The 23,478-nt window shown below is 39.0% G+C and overlaps 1 protein-coding gene across 1 annotated transcript in view; it reads right to left on the reverse strand.

Annotated features, from left to right (window-relative positions):
• The window catches only part of LOC132956251 (IQ motif and SEC7 domain-containing protein 3-like), a 91,738-nt gene that overhangs the window by 40,005 nt on the left and 28,255 nt on the right, over positions 1–23,478 (reverse strand). The window contains 1 exon segment of the mRNA XM_061029573.1: positions 8,271–8,892. Within this exon segment, the coding sequence (XP_060885556.1) occupies positions 8,271–8,892 (622 nt within the window).

Genomic DNA, 23,478 nt, shown 5'->3' on the forward strand with positions numbered 1-23,478 from the left:
TATCTTCAGAAGTGCCCAGAAAAATGCTCTTATCTCCCACTGTCGCTCTGCAATCCTTTTCATTCAGACTAAATCAATGAATATGATTCTGTTTCTGTTCTAACTTTATCAAGGGCTAGAGTGTGGGGGAGCATTTGGCTTTGAAAGAAGAACAGTGTCACACTTTGCAATCTACATATGCTGCATTGCATTTTAAAAATAGCTAGGCATTTAATTCCAGTAAAATTTTAGATATCATTGACGTTCCTGCCATTTGTTCCTTTGGAAGACTCCTTGTATCAGGCTGATGTGTTCATGGGGATTAATTTGGGTCAAGTGAATTATCGCTCCTGTAAATTCCAATGCAATTGAGCAAATGGTTACCATGGCCACTAAGGATCAAATTGTGACTTTCAGCCTCTAATCTCTTTTCACTTTAGTCCTGGACAAAGTCAACAACCACCACGTACGTTGCTCTGATAGGCTGTAATGTCTTGAGGCTTTGCAATTTCTGATAAGTGGTTGGTTCAACAAGATGCAGCCTGTTCTGTTGTCACTGGAGGAATGGAATCACATACAAAGCTCTTTAGAAAAGTGGAATGACACTGAAAATCCATCCTATCTACTTCATTTACATTTAACTGCAGAGCCTCTGCGAGCAAAGGAAAATGCAATACGAATATTAAGGTGGTTTTTGAAAAAAGGATGGTGGTTTGGAGCTCTACTGTATCTACTGATGATGACTTCTCAGTTGCTGTCAGCTTTTGCAGAATGAGTGGACTCAGACTGAATATTCATCACTTTTTAAGCTGGATTGTTCTGTGGGTGTGCTGTGTCTGAGCCTTATTACCATTACAGCACTCCAAAATAGACCTTGTTTAGTTTTCTTTTTGAGTCAGACGAAGAGGTAATATGATTGACCCCATTACTTAGAAAGGTTTGCCTCATAAAAACAAATTCTGCAAAGAGTTCCACTGCAGAGGTGCCCTTGAATGTGAAAAAGGGCCATCAGCGTGGCTTTGTTTGATTAAATGTGGCAGTCGGCTTGTTTGTTTTGCCTTCTGCATAAGCTTGGTCGGGGGTGATGAATAAAGCATTTGGGTCACGTTGCTTTCTTTATCAGGGTTCGTATCTGATACACCTTGCCATTCAGACTGAATAACAGCCACACAAGAATGAGCTGGTACACAATGGAGGAAGGACGTGTGGAGAGCAAGAAAAGTAATGTAAGTAGACTTAATACCAGTCGAGCAAGGATTGCATTGTGACTAAATATGTGCCTGTTTACTGGTTTTCAAACGTTCTAATGGCAACTATATGTTCATCAATTTCTGCGACCATCATTTTCTGCGACCATCACATCAAGTGTTTTGTCTCATAAGGACTTCTGAGAGTGACAATCTATTGGCCTAAATTTAGCTGCTCTGCCCAATCCAAGACATGCATACAATACATATTGCACTTGATGTACTGTGACCAAAGAAATGTCCCTACTTCAAGATCAAACACATTGATTTTCCCGAGGGGCTGACTTCAACTCAACCGAAGAGATAATGTGCCAAAAATTACTTCCACAAACCACAGCTCAGCTATCATGTTAAAATGTTCTACCTAAAAATACGACTAAAAAATTAATTTCTTTGAAGAAACACAAACTAATCTTTCACTAAAGTCTTCCACAAGTTGTGTTGGCCTCATACTAAGTGGTAGCATAAAAATTGGATATTGGGTGTCCGTAGATTGGAGATGACTAACACATGTACTTATAGCTTAGCACATGTGTTAAAAAAGGCAAGGGGGAAAAAAACAATAGATAAAAAGAGCTAAAAACACAAGACGAGAAGAAGCTCAAAGTATTGAGGACAAGGTAAGATATAGAGAGGTGCTGAGACAGACGACCGTGCCAAGGGTGTCACTGCTGAAAATCCCCTCCATTAGCTGACTGTCAGTTCTACCTCTGATCACTTCACTAAGCGCTGATAGAGAGAGATTATTTCGGAGACGCAGTGGTGAACGGTGATGGCACTGCTATGTTCTGCCATAGTTTTCTTTTATCGACTTTGATGGGCAGTTCAGCGTCATAGCGACCTCATGTTCCCATCTGAATGGGCAGATGGGGTGGAGAGAACAAAAACAAGCGATAGCGAAGTGGTTCAGCACTGCAGTATGTGTTTCTGCTTGTACCTGAAGATATGACTGCTATGAAAACTGAAAATATAGTTCCTCAAAAATGTAACACAAGCTATGGGGGTATAAATCAAAGACAAAAAAAAAAAATATCTAATACTTTTTGGTCAGATTGGCTCAATAACCACAAAAAAAGGGTCTTAATGGTAAAATTGGTACATTACTATACTATCTTTATGTATTAGAACTGTGATGATGGAGAATATTTCACCTTAAAATATGTTGCTTTCTCTGTCCTTATAAAGTATAAATACCCAGAATCACTGGAAAGGAATGTCTTTAAGGCTGAACTTTTTGTGCTACAAATGGAAATGTGTCTCTAAAGGTCAAACAAAAGTTCATGACTCAGCATATTTTTATGGTATTTCAAGAGGCAGAATTTTCTTTTAAGTGACGCATGTGTCATATTAATGTCCTACATGAAGCATTATAACATATTTTTTAAAGAAAACCAAATAATAAATGTCTACCTTATATCTTCTTGATAAGCAATGGCAAAGCCACATGACAGACATTATCTTTTACTTGACATTTGCACTTATGGGATGTCCCTAGGTGACTAATGTCTTAGTCGATTATAAAGAAACTTAAATTCTGACTAACCGACTAATCCAACTTTAAGAAAGCAGCCAGAAAACTCTGAAAATTGAACACATTGTATTTTATTTGTCCTCAGGTAAACAATGTAATGTGGTATTCTAAATGTAGCTAGGTTAGCATTTCTAGCACTGCCAGCCTTCGCTCCTTGAAAGTTAACATCCACATGCCTGTGCTGAATACGGTTACACATTGCTCCGGTCGATATGGCAGTTTAACCTGACACAGCCTACAAGCATTTTTATCTCCATTTTCTATGTTAAGGTGCTGCTCCTACAGGATGCTAGCCATTCACTGTGCTTGTTTACATCTGGGTAGTAGATCCAAGTGAGGAAGCCCCTTAACTGGAGCTACAGCAAGTGAAGTTGTAGAACCCCATTATCCCTTCTTCTTATTTCCTTCTCCCATTTGTGAGTCACTGTAGAAGCCAGTTATACCAGTTTTGAAGATACTACATTTCCTTTACATTAACAATTTGTCGTGAAACAGTTTGGTTCTTTCTTAGTCAAACATAAACAGGTTATAATAACCAATTTAATCGTTATTTGGTGAATATTCTTTGATCCTTTCATACAGACATTAAACACAGCCCTCTTTTTTTATATATTAGTCATAAAACCACTAACACCTAAATACATGTGGTTTACCTTTCAATTTGAAAGGAAACAAATATTTTTAAATAAAAAAACAGATTAACAGATTTAACATTCTGCAGAAACCAGGGGTAAAATGCAAAGCCACGTTTATTAGCTTTCATTCTCATGCACACTGTCTTACAGCAGAGAAACATCTGCATGATTAATGAGCTGATTATATAACAGCAAAACTGGGACACAACTAACGCTGACTTTATTACAAAATGAGGGGCACGATAAAAGACTTGATGTCATCGGAGGATGCTGATCTGTTAAGCTGATTCATCCTAGACCAAAGTCAGTCACCGAAAAGGTCAGTGGTTCCTAAAAGACCAAGTCTGACGCAGCTAATAAAACAAAACATAGAATAAGATTATGTTCATTAGCACAGAATTAACACATTTACATTGTTCTCAGCAGTTACATTTTCTTGAATCAGCTGTTTGAAACATATTGACTTAATTGATGTGAAACGTTATTTACTAAGACATATGCTTTTTTAATATTCCTTGCATGTCATTTGCAAATTTAAGTGTAATGGGTGGAAACAAGCCATAAAATTTGACTTTTACTGTTTAATGTTTAACTTTATGGATATGGATGACTTTTGATTCATGGGCACCATAATTACTCAAGCAGAGATTAGCAGCAATTACAGAGCAGTTGTTTAAAGTCAGGATTCATCACGTATCACTTTATCTCCTCCCAAACAAAAGGATTCACACTAAGCAAAGACCGACCCTGTATTACTTACTTTGCCAAGAGCTCTCATGTTTTTATGAACCATTTTTTAAGTCAATTTGCATTTTAATGCATTTAATTGCATTTTTAAATGATTTGTGAGTATTTTTAATTAACTTAGATAAAATGCATTTTTTAAAATAATTTGAGACAACAACAGAAGGATGAAATTCCGCTACTGTAATCTGAAATGGCAGTTATTTTAAAATCCAGTTGTTGTTAATTGTAACATTAATAATACTTAATAATTAAAATCTGGAGGGACATCGAGCCTCATAAAAAGTTAAACCAATACAATTACTGGCTAATAAGCCCTTTTTGGGTGATAGCTGTTGGTTTGTTTGGATTATTAATATCTAACAGATTGCTAGCTAACACCACAAGTTGGTATTGTTAGCTGATTCAATAAATACGGAAATTAAAAAATGGCCTGTTCAAGGTAATGCAAGCTAGAAATTGGCTAATTGGCTAAATTAACTGTTTTAATGGTAACTTAAATGTTATCAAATGTGTTGCTAACCTTTCAGTGCCCATTGTGTAGCATTAATATGGCATTAAGTTAAAGCTGTAAAACAACAGTTAATCAAAAATGGATCCAGTTTTATTCACACAATACCATTTTATTTTATTTGCTCAAATTTGACAATTAGTGCCTATTCTGTTTTAAACCACCAATGTTTGTACGTTTGGGAGCTAGCTAGCTTGCAACAGATGTTAGCTAGCTGTAAGGACCATGTTGTACAGCTCAGCTTCTGATTGAGATTTAGAACTGAAAATAATCTTCAAATGTTTTTGTTATTTAACTTCAATGTAACTTCTTTTCTACTTATGCATATTTGCTCCTGTCAATTCACAACAAAGGACAATATACATGTGAGTACAGATTGACAACTCGTCTGGATTTTCTAGAGATTTACATGCAGGCACTCTGCAGCTTGCAAATTAAGGCTCTTTGAAATTGAATATGCTTCACTGACCGTGTTGTTCAACTCAGCCTCTGACTGAACTTAGAACTCACCGAAAAGTCTCTCTCTCTCTCATCTCTTGCACACATCTCAGCACAGCTTTCACTATGAAGTTGCTCAGTGTGAACTTTAAATGCACTCTCCATTGTCGAGCCCCGGTTGTGGGCTGCATCAGTAACATAATTGAAAACATGAGCAACTTTCCTTTGGAAAGAGTACTAAATTGTATTTCTAGATCAGAGATTATACATATGCCCTTGAGTTTGTCAAAGTTTTCCATTCAATCTTTATTTGAGTGGAATTGACATCTACTTTTCAGATAAATCTGACTCTTCTTCGTAGGATATGTGACTGATTGTTCAATTATTGAAACCAAGAACATTTCAGCGCCAATGGTACTTAAAGCTCATCAGAGATAGTAGAAAATTTGGAACCACTTTTTTTACTTTCTCAGAATAACTTTACGTTTCATCATTAGTCATACTAATGAACATTCACCTTTTTTTTCACAAACCAAGCCATAGAGTAAAATGACCCCAGGTGTTTTTCAAAGTCTTTATTTAGATTGTTACTCCTCCTATAATAAAATGTACTTAAACTGCCAAATTGTAACATACAGTATGGCATAGGTGAGATTCTAAAATTAATTATTGTAGTAGAGGTTGAACTGACTTAATGCTGAAATACTTCATCATGAGCCTGCCCCAGCAATCAAGGCATTGCCCCACTGCAGATCCAATTACCCTGACATTGATCAGTAGCTGCATCAAGCCCTTGCACCCCCAGTCATACAGACAGAAGATCAATGTAGCTGATCGTGTATCTCCAGCATTGTTGACAGGGAGATAGTGGAGGATGGGACTTTTAGATGTGAGATTGAAAGAGTGACACCAATGTGAGAGGGAGATGTGGGTAAAGAGCTTAGGTTAAAAGACCCTTTAGTCTCCAATAGGGAAGCAATGAGTGAGGAAATTATGTCAAACTGATTGAGAATGGAGCTGACAGGGAGTTAAATAAAGCAACATTCTTTCTCAAATACATACACTTAAGTGGCAGGTTTCTTAAGAAGATGGATTTTTAGCAAACATCCTCCATTTATGCAGCAGAAGCTTATCTTTTAATTTTGTGAAATTATTCTCGTTCACTGAGTTTAGACAAATATTAAGCAAGAACCAAAAAAAATCAAAACTAAAGTGACAGTGTCACCTCAGAACAGAGTCATTTACACAGATCATGGAGGGTGCCCTGCGACTGAGAAACACTTAACACCAGATAACTACATTAACCAATTGCTCCTGGTTATTGCTCAAATGCGGTCAAATGTGCCAAACAACACTACAAATGACAGTGTACGAAATCAAGACTTAAACTTTGCCGACTTACATCCCTTGTGTCATGTAAGGAATCAATTAATCGATAAATGTTAGAAACTGGACACAAAAACATGCATGCCAATCAATTGTTATTTTAAGACTGCATTTGATTAATTTAAAATGTTCCATCATTGACAATCTGGTTAAAAATATTCAATTTAATGTTGAAAAAGAGCATAAATGCCCATATAGCTTTCCTGGTTAGAAGCAGATGTTCCAAACTTCGTCCAAAAAAAGAGTCCTAAAGTTGAATATAACATAGCCCCATTTTACCAAGCATTCATCTCTGTATAAAAAGTATGAAACAAGAAAAGGAGGATATGTTATTCAGTGGCAGTGAAAGACAGATCAGAGCTGTATGTGCGCCTGTATGATGATGATACATTAGTGTACCTTCTAACTTCTTTTTCTACCGAAGCCAGAGCGCAAAGTAAAATCATACACTGGGAAAGTAATGGACTGTGTTGTTTGGTTCAGTGTAAAAAAAAAAAAAACACAAAGTAAGCTTTGTTTATCAGCTGTGTTAAAATGGCTAATGTTAGAAAACTGACAATTACTGCAAAGCTATTCAACTACGAATCTGTAATCAGGAAAAGCTCTGCAATTCTGGTTTAAAAAAAAACAAAGAATGACAAAATAAGGTACTACCCATAACGTACTGAACTTCACTTCCAGAAAATTTGAGGACTCACCAGAGACTGATAAAAACAATGGTCTAAATTAAATAGAAGAGGCTGAGACTTCCTGAATTTTAGTAGATAAGCTCCATTAAACACGGGATCCTGCATTTTTCAATCTCCTGTTCAAAGCAGAGAAGACATTATACAACAGCTTTGTGGTTCTGCTTGTTAAGAGTTAACTAAATATTGCATCAATGGACTGTAATGTTGCACTGAAGTTGTACAAGTTAGGTCAGGAGTACAAATTGAGCCCATCAAGTTAGACCCAAACTCTGCTGCCTTACCTGCTTGAGGATCCATGGATGAGGAATGCCAGTTAGATGGATGACAATGGAAACACATGGTGGGGGTATCATGGTTGTTGAAATGGAGATGATTATGTAATGATTTTCCATCTCCTGATGAACAGCATGATAAGAACACAAACATGACAACATGGTAATGCACATTCGAATACAGTCACAGTTCATTGACATATCAGTTTTGGACAAAATTGGCTTAACTGGCTGCAATAAATTGGGAACAGATAACGGTCACATGCTTTTTCTCCATGGAAATAGGGGATTTTCATCATCCATAGTATCTCAGAAAGCAGCAAAGGACAGACAAATTGGAAAGCTTTTCTTCCATGCAGATACAAGTAGAGCTTGTTTGTGTGTTGAATGTGTATTTATGCATCGTTGCCACTATACAGTGTTTAAAACCTAGAAAATGAACATACAAGAGTTGTTCTACTCTCGGGCAATTACACAAAACAGTGAAATACCTGGGAATAAATTGTTAGATCACATACTTTAACAATCCAAATCCGATGAAAGACAAAACCATGTGAGGAAGTTGATGAAACGATGACATGGCGATGACAATGATCTATGATAATGAAGAGAAGGAGTCTCATCATTAGTTGATACAGTTTGGAAGTCCAGAGGAGCCAATGGATTAACATGAAAAACACACAAAAATAAAAATCTCATCCAACAACAGCTTTTCCCTCAAACCAAAAGCCCTCCACCTCCTCAGACAGAAAACACGTCAGACCATTAGACGTACAAAACACACAAACAATTACTCCCACTCCCGTCATCCCCTCCCCAATCCCCAGAACAACCCTACCTGCTTATTTTTGAGGTCAAGAGAGAGCTCATAGTCGGAGGTGGCTGCATGCGAGCCGGCCCCGTTGCGTTGCACCCTCAAAGGCGAGGCCGTGTGGTGCAGGCTGGCTCGCCTCCCTGCCCCACCTCCTTTAGCTCCTCCCCCTTCCTCCTCTTCTTCTTCCTGTGCTGCAACAACCTGAGCCTCATCTCCATCTTGCTTTCTATTTGACTCCACAACTTCTTCCGAATTTTGGTTCTCTTGCTCCGCCACTGTCTGGTCCTCTCTGCAAGGTGAAGGGGACTTAGGGGAGTCCTGTGCTGCTTCCTCACTCGGAATTTCAACTTTTGGCTGGGGTTCAGGCTCTGGTTCCGGCTCTGGATCTTGCTCTGGCTCTGACTCTGGCTCTGGATTGGGCTCAGTTGCAGGTTGGGTTTTTGGTTCAGGTTGTGGCTCAGGTTTGGTTTCAGACTGTTGCTGAGGTTGTGGCTCAATTTCTGGCCGTGGCGGTTGAGGCTGTGGTTGAGTCTCTTGCGGCTGTTGCTCTGGCTGTGGTTGTGGTTGTGCCTCGACCTCACTCTGCAGCTCCCCCTCTCCACCCTTCCCTTCATCCCCCAAAGATGGTTCTGGAGAAGGGTCATCGCTGCAGAAAGGAGGAGAAAACGCAGAGTGAGGTTGCTGCTGCTTCCGTGGTGACCTCTGAATCTCTTCTCCAGGCTGCCTGCTTTAGTGGTAAGAAGTTGAACCTTCATTTTTTTTTTTTTTTGTCTTTGTCTGATTTCACTCATCATCTGTCTAGCTGCTCTGTTCTGTCTGCTTCTCTTGTCTGTCTAGACACTGCCAGACAATAAAACGCAGAAAAAAATACACAGCACAGAACAGCTGACAAGAATCAGAGCACACAAAAGTAAAAAAAAAAAAAAAAAAAAAAAAAGTTAAAAGCGATAATTTATTTCAGTAAAATCTTCAGAAGAGAAAATGTGAGAAAAAAACAAGGAAAGTTGACAGTCGATAGTGACACACACCCAACACACACATACACACATACACATACATGGGGGACAATCATGCAGCCAATACAAATGTCTCTACACAATTTAAACTTTGTGTGCTATGTGTGAACTGGTGCATTTATGAATGTAAGTGTGGGACTTGACTTTTCATGGCGTATTAACAAGAGGTGCAACATGAAACACAGAGGGGAGGAGGGAATCTGTGTCAGTGTGACTTGAGACGTGTTAATGAAAACTGACTTCACCCTTGTCTTACTCTCCTCTTTCTTCTCTGTCTCTCTGTTTGCTTTTCTTGCGTTAGTACATAATCGCCTAGTGTTTTGTACAGGCTATGCACTAAATCCAAAATGTACAGCTTAGGCCAATCGCTGTACCTCTCGGCTGATGAGGCGTTATGTCTCTGGAAACAATGGGAAGCATTTCAGGGTTTTCTGTTGAAGCTAACAGTTTGGGGGAAAAGAACTTTCGGTCATGACTTGCATTTCTGTGAGTGCTGACTGACGAGCAACTTGAGAAGCAACAATGGCATTGGTGTTGAGAGACGATGTTTAAGAGGAGATTGTTTGCTGCACTTGCTTGCCGATATGTGCTCAAAGACGCATTGCTTTCTGAAAAGGTTAATCCTGCTTGTATGATTTAGAAAGAGAAATAAATCACAATCACAATGCCATCATTCATTAAGCCAACTTGGTGTGTACCAATAGACTTTCCTGGAAGATCATTTTGAATTCAAACCAGGTTTTTTTTTTTTCACACTAGTTAACAGTGGTTGAGATAACAGCTTGCCGTGTTATTTCCCATATTAAGATAAGAGTTTATTTTTCCCTCTTATTGGATATGGTGATAAGAGCTGAGTCAGTGAGCATATAATCAGGACATGCTGGCTGCCATATGCAGAGTGCTGCAAAAGAAAATCTGCAGGATGTTCCCATGAGAGAGTGGAGACTTCAGAGAGACAACAAACTTTTAGTGTAAACAGCTGAAATCTGTGTTTTTGAAGAAGTTGCAGGGACACATCTAATGTATGCATTGCTGAAAGACGCAGTCGTGTTGAAATAAGTATAATAGTAAAAGTTTTCTGTCTATGTATCAGCTTTCCTTTCTTGCACAGGTAACTCGCATTTCCTTTTCTTCACAAATGGCAGCACATAAGTTGGAGGAGAAAGTATCTTTAGCGAGGATATAGCTGGGTCTGCAGCTTCTAAAATAGAGCCTGTATGAGTGATGAATAATGAATAGAGAGATGAAGTCTGCTGCTTTCACACTCGGCTGCAGGTGAGCTTTTTTCCTGTGCAAAAAATAGACCTGCGCGGTAAAACAGAAGACTTCCTTTAGGAGGAGGGACATCAGGTACGGCCTACCGTCCCTGCATGCAATGTTTTTTTTTTACCCATTGTTGTGAATCATTTTTTCTACTTTGAATTTTGCAGAAGCACTTTTTCTGGTAAGCCATAGAGATGATATGGCAACCGAAAGGTTACGTTTTGCTTGATTTGAGTTCAACCCTGCTAAGGCAACCAAAAAAATAGTGAATAATAGTGAATAGTGCATCTGCTGGTTTTCTATGTTTATGTAAAGTTAGGGTGCATCAGCTCAAAACAACTCTTAAAAACTCTAACTTCTTAGTCTGTCACTCACTTTCTCTATATTTACACCTTTCTCAACCTTTTTCCCTTTCATCTTTTTTTGTCAAACTTCCCGTCATCCTCTCTGTACACACACACACACACACACACATACGCACACTCGCCAAAGTCGTCCTGCCACTCTGTCCTCCACCAGGTAAGGAGATTGAGCGGTTCCAGGTGTCATGGTGACTGACGAGGCGTAGACGAGCCCTGGAACGCTGCCTCTCTTTCTCTCTCTCTCGCTCTCTTTGCCTCTCATCTTTTCGTGCGTCAGTTTTTGAAGACGGATGAGCGCTCCGGCCTCCGCCAATTCAGACCGGAATATAATTATTACACCTCATGCAGACGTCTCTCTTCTCACTCTGCTGTGAATGCTAACAGGCTGCTACTGTAGTCTGACATCGACGACAGGTTCTGTCTGTCCTTGGTGTGTGTTGCAACAACTTAAAAGACCTTCAAAGCATAAGGTACCTGAATTAATTAAGACACAATCCTGCACAATCTCCGATCCTTTTCAAAAGCTTTACAATAATGATCTTTTCATGTCACTCTTGTTAATATAATCCAAGAAAAAGTTGGTGTTTTAACCCAAAATTCTGGAAGAAATGCACGATTACTACAGTGTAATATCGTTATCTATGTTTGGACCTCAGCTGTCAGCCATGATGGTTACTGGTTATATAAAGCTTAAAATATATTTAACAGCCAGGGCAAATGGTTCCATTGGGAAGGAGAGTAAAATACCGCTAAAATTCCCAGTGCTGACTGCAGCCTCATAGCATCTGTTTCCAGTGTGTCAGGATGATGACTTCTGACAGGAAGCCCACCATCTTTTATGCAGGAGTACCACTGATTATGTCTTCACCATGAACTTGGTAGCTCTGGGCAGCTCAGACTTTCATTAACCTTGATCACAGAGCTTTTGTGCTGCATCATCACCGCAGAGAAACAACGATGAGATATATCGGCTGGTGTGACCAGTGGGGGTTCAAAGGGTCTATCCTCTGGTGGACCGCAGCCAAAGAGTTGCTGAAGAGGGCATTATGGGAGGAAAAACCACATCAGCACAAGTCAAAGCAAATGAGATCCCTAAAGAAGCTGCCTGATGATAACAGTTCTAGCTCAAAGGACTACTTTTCTTTCAGTCGTAGATATGAATTTTATTGTATTCTATATTGAGAACTTATTTTGTAGTGAGCTATTTTCAGTCAACCAGAAGGTATTTTACTTAAGAAAATGCAGAATTTGCAATGTCAACCATACTCAGTTTCCTCTCCCTACCTACGTCGCCTCTGACCCAGTGTTAAGGTGCAAAGACTGTCCCAACCCCAGTGGGGTTTTAGGGGTAGCTTAGAGCTTTGCTTGACACAGACAGAGCAACACTGTGAGCCCAATTCCTGGGGAGGACAAGCTCGGGTTGACCGTTAAACCGAATCCATTTCAATTAGGCGAGACCTGTTGGGGAATATGTGTCCATCAGAAATGTAAGACTATTCAGTGACCTAAGAGCACTATGAGGAGGGTAAGTGCATGTGCAGATAACTTCCCAATTTGAGGAAATGTTAATATTTTGTATTTTAGTTTCTTATTCTTGAGGAATGTCATCTTTCTTTTTTCTTTTGGATCATCAAATATTTTGATTATTATAAATAATGTGCTTTTTTGCCCAATGTGATGTATTTTAATGCTCTTAAGCTCATAAATGTTATTTTTTTAACTTCATGAAGCACTTTAAAAAGCTCTATAAATAAACTTGCCTTATCTTGCCTATACGTAGCACATTTAAGACTCTCATAGAGAAAAAAATCACTTGATCAGGAAGAACCCAAGTGCAGACAATAGCACAAGATCCTGCATAAATAAGCACATTCCTTATTTACTTTTAAAAGATAAAGAGGGTAATGTCTGGGATATATTTGCTGAATGCATCTACGGAATGTATTTAAAATTCATTAAGTCCCTCCAAGCAGGAAAAACATGACAGTGACTGACTTTTAGCATTTAAAGAGTGAAAGCATTACTTCTAACACGTTATAATGATGCATTATTTCCTTAACAAGGCATAAATCTAAGTCCAAGAACAAAATGCATTCTGTGTTCCAGCTGATTCACTTTGATGTCACACTGATGGATTTTTAAGCGGCAGGAAAAACACAGATTCAACAAAAAAAAAAACGTCCGGACCTGACAGTGACAAAAGTTCAGCTTTGCACCATTTCAATGCAGACTGCAAATCATTTCCATTCCGCTTCATTTAAGATGCACTCATCCCGATGAAGTAGAAAAAAACAGAAGCCATTAACATGCACAATGTCAGCTCTACATTAGCATCAGAAAGCCTCTGGTTTCTCTAATCATGAGGTCAAGTTGAGTTACACTGAGCAATCAAAAATGCTACATTAATGAATGTCTTCTTCTCTACATTAATCTATGACCTAACCACTTGTTAACCTCTCTTTGAGCATGTATTCACAGAAGTTCAGGATTGGACATTGACTTTTATTTATTTTATGTTGCATTAGGGGTAAAGAGATGAGGCAGAGTATGAGGGGGAAGAAGCTCAGACTCAGAAAATACTCAAATGGAAGCCTTATTAAACCAAATGATCTCACAATTTGATAAAAACCAAGTTTCATTATGATAACTGTACAAAAATATATCTAAAGAACAGGGGGCTTGGCTATGTTGACAAGCTCAATATTGTCCTGAAATGACATATTCCAGTATTCCTGAGACCTTTGAAAAGCTTTTATTACAGAACAAAATGAATGTTGGCATTCATGGAAATCCATCCAATCGATGATGTGATATTTTAATTAAAACACAACCTCATGGTGGCGCTACAGGAGGAGTAAAATAAGCAGCAATTGGTAGGCTTCATCTCTGGAAATGTCTGTGCAGAATTTAAAAGCAATCCATCCAATGGTTGTTGAGATATTGCACACTTGGTGTTTTGACAGTGTGGTAAAAGAGGACAGGGCCTTTAGTGAGAATAAAAGCCTCACACATATATTAAACAGTAGCCTTGAGTCTCTGGTTGGTTTCAGATGCATTCATCTGGGTCTCCTCGCATCAACAGTAGCCATATGTCTTTTCTTCGACTTGGTCAAGGTCAAACATACATCATCTACCCACATTCGTCCCTCTTCTTTTTTTTCCAAGCAGACAATACAGTCCAGATGGGATGAAATGTGCTTTCTGCATATTGTGTAATCGACCGGAGGGCCTGCAGCACAGTCTTGGCCACTTTGACTGAGCTCTTAGTGTAGAGGTTATCAAATACAGCTATGGCATACATAAATCATGTGATAGGCAGAGGATGAGTCACATGCTTAGCAGTATCTGTGCTTCTTTCTTTTTTTCTTTTTTTCTCCCTGTGGAGCGAAAGTCAAAGCCTCTGCACTTGTGTGGGACGTATAGCATGCTAGGGGAGAGGTCACTTTGAAATAATCCTAAAATGGATTTTCCCTTTGAGAACAGTAGTTGAAAGCTGCCTAAATTGTACAAACCATACACAATAAAGATGTATTTAAATAGAAAGATACCCCTGAAATATGCATGTGGAACATTTTGCTACACGACACAACTTTTTGATTCACCTTGACTGGACATGCAGTGATGCATGGTAGGCGGTAACCTCTCTGTGCCTTCTGCTTTGCTCCCCTGATCAATCTGTAAGTGATGGATTGGTTATGGAAATGCCAATCAATACTGTGCTCACTTGGGTGGGACACTATAGCTCATAAATAGCACCTTTTTTTTTTTTTAGCAAAGAAGAGGCGGAGAAACCAAAAGAAACCTGGCACAGAAGAGAAGCAGTTTGTAATACAGTATTTTTATATCTAATCCATAAGTTATGAGCACTGAGAGTTGACTGAAGAGAGATCAATGTGTGCTAGTTTATGTCTTTGAAAAGCCCAGAATCAGCCTTTGGCTTTGCAGGTTCTCAGTTCTTTTACGGAGGCCTTGTGATCGGTATAACAGGGTATGCAGGGAGAGGTTAGTTTTTAAAAAAAGGCATAGCTGACACAATTTTTGTGCCTCCTGTTGTAAAATGTTAGGCTTAAATTTAACGTGTTGAATTTTGAGATTGGACAAGAAAAGTTGCCCCTAAGGATTTAGGAACAAACTGCCAGCACTTACAGTATGCAAGTATATATACACACAGAGCTGTATAACCACAGGCGCTCCCATGCATTGTCGATGAAACATCTCTCCGGCAACATAGAGCACAGGGTATAAAAACAGGTTGGGCTTGTGAAATATGCAAGACGGGATTTCAAATTGAATCACTTCAAAAGACGCTGCCCCGGGATGTGGGTAAAAAGGACGGAGAGACAGCGAAAGCTAGAAAGAAAGAGAGAGAGAGAGAGAGACGCTAGTAGTGGAAATTGCATTGCAGATTTATGGTTGACACACTGCAAGTGTACACACAGCTCAGTACTCATGGGCAGCACACCAAGGCTGGAACAAGACTGACATTGGCAATATCATTCAATGTCACAGAATGTCATTGAAGAATCTGGTTTGATAATATCCCTTACTAAAAAATATGTTTCTATACTAATATAATGGGCCACTTTTGTGGTATATGTTTGCCCTCATGATTAGGCAGTGTCTTTAGAGGTGAAATGAAGTCATTGTTTTTGAGGCAAGTCTATAGTTCCAAGTCCAATTCCACTTTAGGGCCTTATTAAATGATACAGAGCTAATTTTACCAAAGTACAAAATGATACAATATCTGGAAAATACACAAGTCATGCCAGTGCTAATAATTACTAAATGTAATGTCTACTCATAGTAATGTTTTTGAATTTGTACTTTCAAACAAATTAAATTAAATAGTCATGCTAGCTACTCTCTGAGGCTGCAATTAGCCACTCCGGCGCTTTAAGCTAAATGCTAACATATCTTGATTGAGCGTGAAAGTATGCTAACATTTCCAAAAGAAACACTAAACACCTACAACTAAACCAAACTATGATCAGGTATGCCTCAAATTGTCTTTTCTTAATAATGACTTTGGTTGTTAGTAAGCTAATTTTGTCAAGTAATGGCTGCTTAGATGCTAGCCATGCACAGGATCTTACAGCTGCTTACAAATAACCATGAACCAGTTTGCAAAGTTGTATAAAAGAACCTTTATATTGGAAGTTTGTAGATAAATTCAACTAAATATTTCCTGAATGTTGGTCAAAAAAGTAAACCATGACTTTCTATGAACGGGGTTTTTTCTTTAGAGGAAGAATTCTCTGTCAAAAATCAAGAACCAAGATTTGAATATCTGGTAAGACAGGCGCTTCCTCCTTACAGTAAGTGAACCATACAGCGCTGCAGTGTGAAGTGTGTTACAGTAGGTACATGAAGCCTGCTCTAGAATGTCATTTCCCTTTGTCTTCTCTTGCACTTATTTCCCAGCGTCTTATAGTCGTCTTCTTGCTCATATGAATCCCGGTGCTATTTTTATACCTCATGGCAGAAGCAGCTTTTTATGAGCGCCTAACAGAGACACACAGAGAAAAAGCAGCGTTCAAGAACAACAATGCCCGAAGAAACAATTCAGCTGCTGCTCTGCCTCGATGCGAGCGGAACAAACAATTGAGGCGTCCCCCTACCCCAATGATTTCACATGCTAATTGCCTATTACGTGGCCCATCAGGGGGAAATAACAGTTTTTTCTTCTGTATATGGCTCCCTTCAGTTTTCCTATATTTGAAAATATCCTCAGGCGTTTTCCCCAGTGCACGGATCTCTTGTTTGGATTTGACTCTAATAAGCAACGCAGTTCAAATACATCAAGGATTACATGACAGAGACTCTATTTGCTACATGTCAGGAACTTTGTCAGGAAAAATTCCTGCGACTTCTGTTTTTTTATATACCTGAAAAAGTCAAAGTATTGATTCCACTGCTACTTGCTGCAGTCGGTTTATTACAGCTTTGTGATTCGCACCTTAAATGTGTTTAAACTTACTTGACTTTGTTGTATTTAGGGTTAATGTATCAATTAACAGCTCACACTTTCAAGCTGATCTTGTAAATTAACAGTAATGTGCAGGAACTGGCACGTTGTTCATCATCAACGTACCTGAAGACAGAAAGAAATGCAAAGGAAAAGAGCTTATAGCAAATCCATTTGTCATGTAATACGTCATAAACATTGCTCTAGCAAAAAAAACCTCATTCACCAAAAAAAGATTCTTCTTTTAGATCTAATTTTATCAGTGCAATACATTCTGACACTGCTGTGTTAATTTATTCAGCATACAGAGGCGATATGACATCGTTAAGTGTCACACACTACATCTCCTACTGTATTTTATTTCTTGTACTTCACTGCACAGTGGTTATGATCAAAGTGCAGGTTGTCAGCTCCCGTTTGACAGCCACAGTTATATGTTGGCTGCGTTTTCAGGAAGTTTGTAATAGAGGCGTGGAAGTGAAATGAAAGAGTTGAAAAAGCTTTTTCTGTCAAATGAAGAAACTCTAGATTTCTGAGATCTCTCAGGAACGAGAGGGGGGAGTATCACAACTCTTTCCTTTTATGAAATGCGGCTAAAAAAACCAACTTTCTTAATCATTGTGCTAATGTAAGTGACGGCCCCTTATATGAATATAAAAATGCCTTGCCATATTCAAACAGATGTGGATTTCAGTACCAACTTCGGATGGACTGGGTCAAATTGCCGTCACATTCTTTGGTTGCTCAATCAAAATAGAAGCAATATCTGAATCAACATCTTATGAAAGTTGGAGGGTTTTAATGCAATCTAATCAAAACACACCCACCCAGCTCTGATGGGCTTTTGGGAATTTAACTCTAAATAAATAATAGGCCTACTTATTTACCTTCATTTTTGACATGAATTTTTAATGGTCGATTTGATTTTTATTTCATTTTTAAAACAACTTTCAAAAAGACATTCTCTTGCCCATGCAGTAAAAAAAAAAAAATCTTTCTCGACAAACATTGAACAAAGATTGATCCCTGATCTATTATGAAAACACTTCAGTGTTTCAGTGCTTACTGAGATGAGTCGTGTATTAGCCTACTCACTCACTCATTAAATGGAAGAAGACGGGCAACCCACCATCCAATCTCCCTGGATCACTTTTATAACATGTGGGCGAGCATGCACACAGATATTACCCTTTCAAATGTAAGAAAATTTCACTTGGAATTAACAAATTCATGCTGATGAAACTGTTTACGCAAAAATAAAAGTAGACTAAGCTCTTAATAATTAAAGCCCCCCTTTAAATCTCTGAATATGAAACACTCAGACTGGAACACTAGATCTAAAACTTAATAAAATATGGTGAAGGCTCACCTCGGTTTGACCATTCGCTAAACCCAATTCAGCCTAGTTTAGCAACCATGTCTAGACGTTGAAGAACTGTCAAAAACATAGGGTTTCTCACTCTGCTACAACTTTTTTGCCGGGGGCTCTAAAAGGAGCAATGCTAAGTTAAAAGTTTGACAAATGTCTTATCTTCTTTTAAATCCAAAAACACTCAAGTGAAGGGGAAAGAATGACTACAACTCTAACTTGAGCTGAAAATAGTCGACTTGCTAGGCTTCCTAGCTTAGTTCCAATAAGAGTAGCCTAGCATTTTTTCCAGATTTTCCAGTATTTCTACTGTACAGTTAGCTATTATAGGTTTCAGATTTAAAAACACACACTTAAGCAAAAGTGTAGAGAATTATTAAGACTGACTATTAAAATCTGTTTCTGCTCTAACATAAACTGCAAACATTAGCATGCCAGACAAACAAGGTTAGTACCATTATAAGTAAGCTAGCAAAAAAAACTTCACTACTAAATATGGAGTAGTTACACGACTGAAACATCCAAGCAAAAGATGTTACAATAGAAAGAAACATCAACTTAAGCATCTAGCTAGTGTGTTGTTTTTCCAACTAGACTTGGGTACATCTATTATTATAACACCACCATAAACTGAACTGTGAGGTGAGAAAGATGGATGGAAAATCAGACGGATTAAGGATTAAGGTACAAACCATGGCCTGGTTAACAGATAGAAAACAGCTAGTCTGATGGTCAAAATGGCCGTCAATGACCAGCTGGTGCTGACATGGAGATAAATTCAGGCTTTTCATTAATCCTCAAGTAGAGAGGGTGCTCAAATTTACTTTGTGAGCAGGAATTTGTTTCAGAATATCCAGGAACTGACTGTGATATATCGTTACGGTACAGAGATAGGATGAGGCCGCAGAAAAGACAGATTTAGAAATGGAACAGGAAGACTCAGAGACATGTCCTGCAAAATGATAAGAAACTGCTCAAAGTGATGGTGGTGACAGCAAAAATATTTAAATCAACTAGGCGCTGCTAGTGAAAAAATTTCCCAGGTGAGTTGAAGAATGACTGGGCTGCATGGAGGATAAGGATGAGCTCAGAGAGGATTATCAATACAGTACTGAAACTGATTGTCTGAGAGATTATGGCCAAAAAAAAATAGAGCAGAGACAAGCGAGGGGGATGGAAAAATACAAAATTATAGAATGATTCAGGCAGAAATAATGGAATATAGGCTGAGATATAAAAAAAAGGAAGATCAAGCACGCAACGAGCTGTATTTTGTGAATAGGATAGGGCAAACAATATCCAAAAAACAAAGACCTACATCATTTATAAGTTTTGATCATCTTTGCCATTGTTAGTCGAATACTACAAATCTCTACCAATTCAAGGATACAGTTTGGTGCTAGACACGTGTTGTATTGTGGGTCAATCAGATAGAATTGAGAGCTAACACTGAATTACACCAGAAAGTTGTGGGCTCTGGGCTTTAGGTTCAACACAACAGGAGGGGCTGTGGCTTGACAATTTCTCCAGCAGCACTATAACTCTTGCGCTCATGGCATCAATACTGTTTCTTTTTCTTGCTTTATCTACATATTCAGGAATAAAAAGTGATGAAAAAAGGATTTTATGATCTAAACGTTATGGGGGAAAAATGCAAAGCTGTGACATTTGTAGTCAAATCTGATTCTAAAGCACTCTGCTGTATTGCCTTGTCAAAATAGTGCCAATATAACAGAAATGGAAAACGTCTATCCACATCCTTACTCTGCAATTCACAATCAGTAACCTTAAGAGTCTACTTATACTCACTCACTCACTCACTCACTCACTCACTCACTCACTCACTCACTCATACTGTCAGTTAATGAAGTGTACTGTCAGGGTGGAAGCTATCCGGTACATAGAGAATGATCTGTTTGATCCATGTTTCAAAAGGAGATAATGGGACAAGACTGCAAATTTGGCATCTGATAAAACACACTGTAAGCTCTTCAGTGCATCACACCAGAGTGAGCCTTGACACTCTTAAACACTCAAACACACACACTCATTCACTGATTCAGCACAACGTAGCCGAATGCAGCCAATCACAACTGGATCGACACAATAATAACAAAGGGGGACCATGAGACCACCTCGGACGAATATCAGTTAAGTACATTACAAATGTTTCCTTTGGTTACCAAAGACGAGACAGCCTTTGTTATCGCTTCATGAATCCAAATACATGAACAAAGAAACAGGTAGTTCAGATATAAAAAAGACCAGAGGCTTGTAAGTCGTTATACAGTCACAAGTTACGTACCAGTTGGTTCTCATTCCCAATATCCACGCCACCTCCACCACCCAGGTACAGAGCTGTTCTGTGGAGCGCCATTTATTTCTTATCTGAGGGCTACAGACCACGCTGCCATATTTGATGGGTCAGGAATGAGAGCGTATTGAAAATTAGAACACACACTGCAAACCCTGTTGTCTATGCAATGCATTAAAAACACCATATGCACTACAAAACCCTTCAACACGCTAACTCTCATTTTGCTGGGCTAAAAGAATACCACCCTTCTAACAGCTGGCACTGAATGTTAACACAAGTCATTTAAAACAGTTTCTACAAACAACTAAATCTGTCATTTTTTCAGGAAGAGACATTCACTAGATTATGTGTGCTGACTTGGAGTGTAGCGTTACTTATTTCCCCTTCCCATAGGGTTCATTTGTCTACAGCACTTGGCACTGCAAAAGAAAAGAAAAAATGGCGTCAGGAGGTTGTTTATTGTTACGACGGAGCCGAGACGCACAAGAGACATGGCTTGGCATGAGGGGCACTATTCACTCCTTGGCACATTCTCCATTATCTGCCACTGTTCTCAGACTCACACAAGCCCCTTGCTCATACACACTCATATACTGCAAATCAGTCTCCCCTCATCGGTGAAATTGCTTTTTAAAGGAAAGGTTTAAAAAAAAAAAACCTGTTTCAGTGTGTTTGTTCTACAGCAAAAATAAAGTTAAGTCAGGAGGTGGCCTGTATTGTGTTTCCATTGCCCCTTCCTGAAAGAGGGGATATGCTATCCCATCATCAGGACGATAAGAGAAGAAGAAAATTCAATTACATCTCAGTGTAATGTGAAAGATTTTTCTCCTGGAAAGAGAGCCCATCCCCCCGCCCGTGTAGACCTTCATGTTTAATCTTTCTTTCGACCACCTCTTCAAGCGGACTCGTGCACAGAAACCGAGTACGGTACTTTTGTGTTCAAACTGATCAAATGGGATCCTGGGCCCGGGTCTCTATAGTGTTAGACCCCCCCCCCCCCTAGACCATGTGCAGTCTTCTGTCCATCAACACCAATTTTAACCCTACAGGATGTGACAGCATTATAGACAAGATGACACTGTGGCATATCCACCGCTGCACATCTTGTCAGCGGAGGCAACATGACATGCACCACTTAAAAGACATATCAAGGTGTGAAGGGAATAAAAATGTCTGCATCCGACTGGGAAAACTTGTAACGACATAGATAAAAGTGAGTCAGCTAACATTGCTGACAATGTAGGAGCAGATTCAGAGCAGCTAGTGCTTCTCATGAAATAGATTTGAACATCAGGGCAAAGTTAAGCTTTTGAATGTATATTATATACTTTTGTGTTTCATTTCGAGTAATAAAGATTAAAGTGTAACAATATCTGCCATGAGGTTCGGCTAACTTTGCATGGACACAGCAACACTTCAGAGTTAGTTCTTTCACAATTTACACCCATAAAGGGCTATCATCAGTGCTTCTTTAACCTGTTTCTTTGGAACATAAATCTCTCCTAGCAAAGACTACTGTATATTCACATACCCACAATGTTCGTTCAAACATTACATTAGATTAAAACTTTGTTCTGCAAACAGAAGCTACATTAACTGAAAAGGACCATGAGTCACTAACGGTCTTTCAGCTACTTTTTCTCTCCTGAATTTAAGTAACAAAAAAAAATAGTATTTTGGTCTAGCCCCGCTGGTCGTTTTTAACAAGTAACTCTTTTTGACCGCCCATCACCACTTCAAAAGGAGGCTCAAACAGACAGGGAATGACACATCCTGACATAAACACAGCGACGATGACTCACCATGGAAAAAAAAAAAGAAAAAAAAGAGTAAAAGTCATGGTAACAGCTGCGCACTGTGCACAAAAGCATGACAGAGTAAAAACGAGATGTGCTGGGAAACATTTCCTTTCATTAGCATTTAACCATCTGGAGGTGGTTCATTCATTTAAGTGTAATGAGGAGACACAAAGAGCTAATTTTGGATAGGTTTATCTTCCTTTATATAAGACTTTATTATCATATACGCTCTTCATTTCTGCCCACACATAATTGAAACTTGGAAGAAGATGGAATCACTTTTAAGAGAGTCGGAACAAAGTATCTTCATCATTAAACTCCAAAGTTCCCTCAGTCTTCATTCCACAATCTAAACCCAGACCACGCTCCTTCCTTCCTTCCCTTCGTCTCCCTCGCTCTCCTCTCCGTCACCCCTAGTTCTCATTACAGGGAGCGAGGCGACAGCAGAAGGTAAGGTTGCCTTGTCAGCAGTTTTTTTTTTCTCCCTCATCCTCCTCCTCCACCTCTTTCCCTCCACTCATTTCCTCGTTGATCTACCGTTGGCAAGGCTTTTTGGCGAGCTGTCAGAACAAGGACTCTACCTAGTGATGTAACGCCAAACCTGGCAGTGTCATCCATGCCACGGACACCTAATGGCCCTTCTCAAGGAACAGTAAGGGAACAGCCTGTACCCCTTAGATTGCAGCCTGGTTCAGCGTGTCAATGACTCGCAGGTAAAGCAGGATAAATGAAACACATTTCCACACTTTTGCTTGTATTACCCATCTCTGAGTGTGATCTTTCACTCTCAGGTTCCTGAAGTGTTGTACTAGCTTCAGGCATGAATTAAGAAAAGGACCATACATACGAACATATTTAACCCTTTAGCTGCAAACAAATCACAGCAAATGCTATTTACCCACTTCTTAGCTAAGAAGTCGATAAATGCTGATGTTACGATTGGAGAGTGTTGCACCATATGATAGAAAAGTGTAAACTTCCTTCCCAACAGTGAACAACAATGAAGTGGTTGAATGCTAGCATTAGTTGTTTTCTGGTGGTAGCTAACGGTTAACAAATAGGATTTCAACCCTATATACTGTCATATAACACTTTCAAATGGTTATGTCGGCATTCCCTTGGAGGTGGCTGAATTCGAACA

Source organism: Labrus mixtus, chromosome 22 (assembly GCF_963584025.1).
Source record: "Labrus mixtus chromosome 22, fLabMix1.1, whole genome shotgun sequence".
NCBI lineage: Eukaryota > Metazoa > Chordata > Actinopteri > Labriformes > Labridae > Labrus > Labrus mixtus.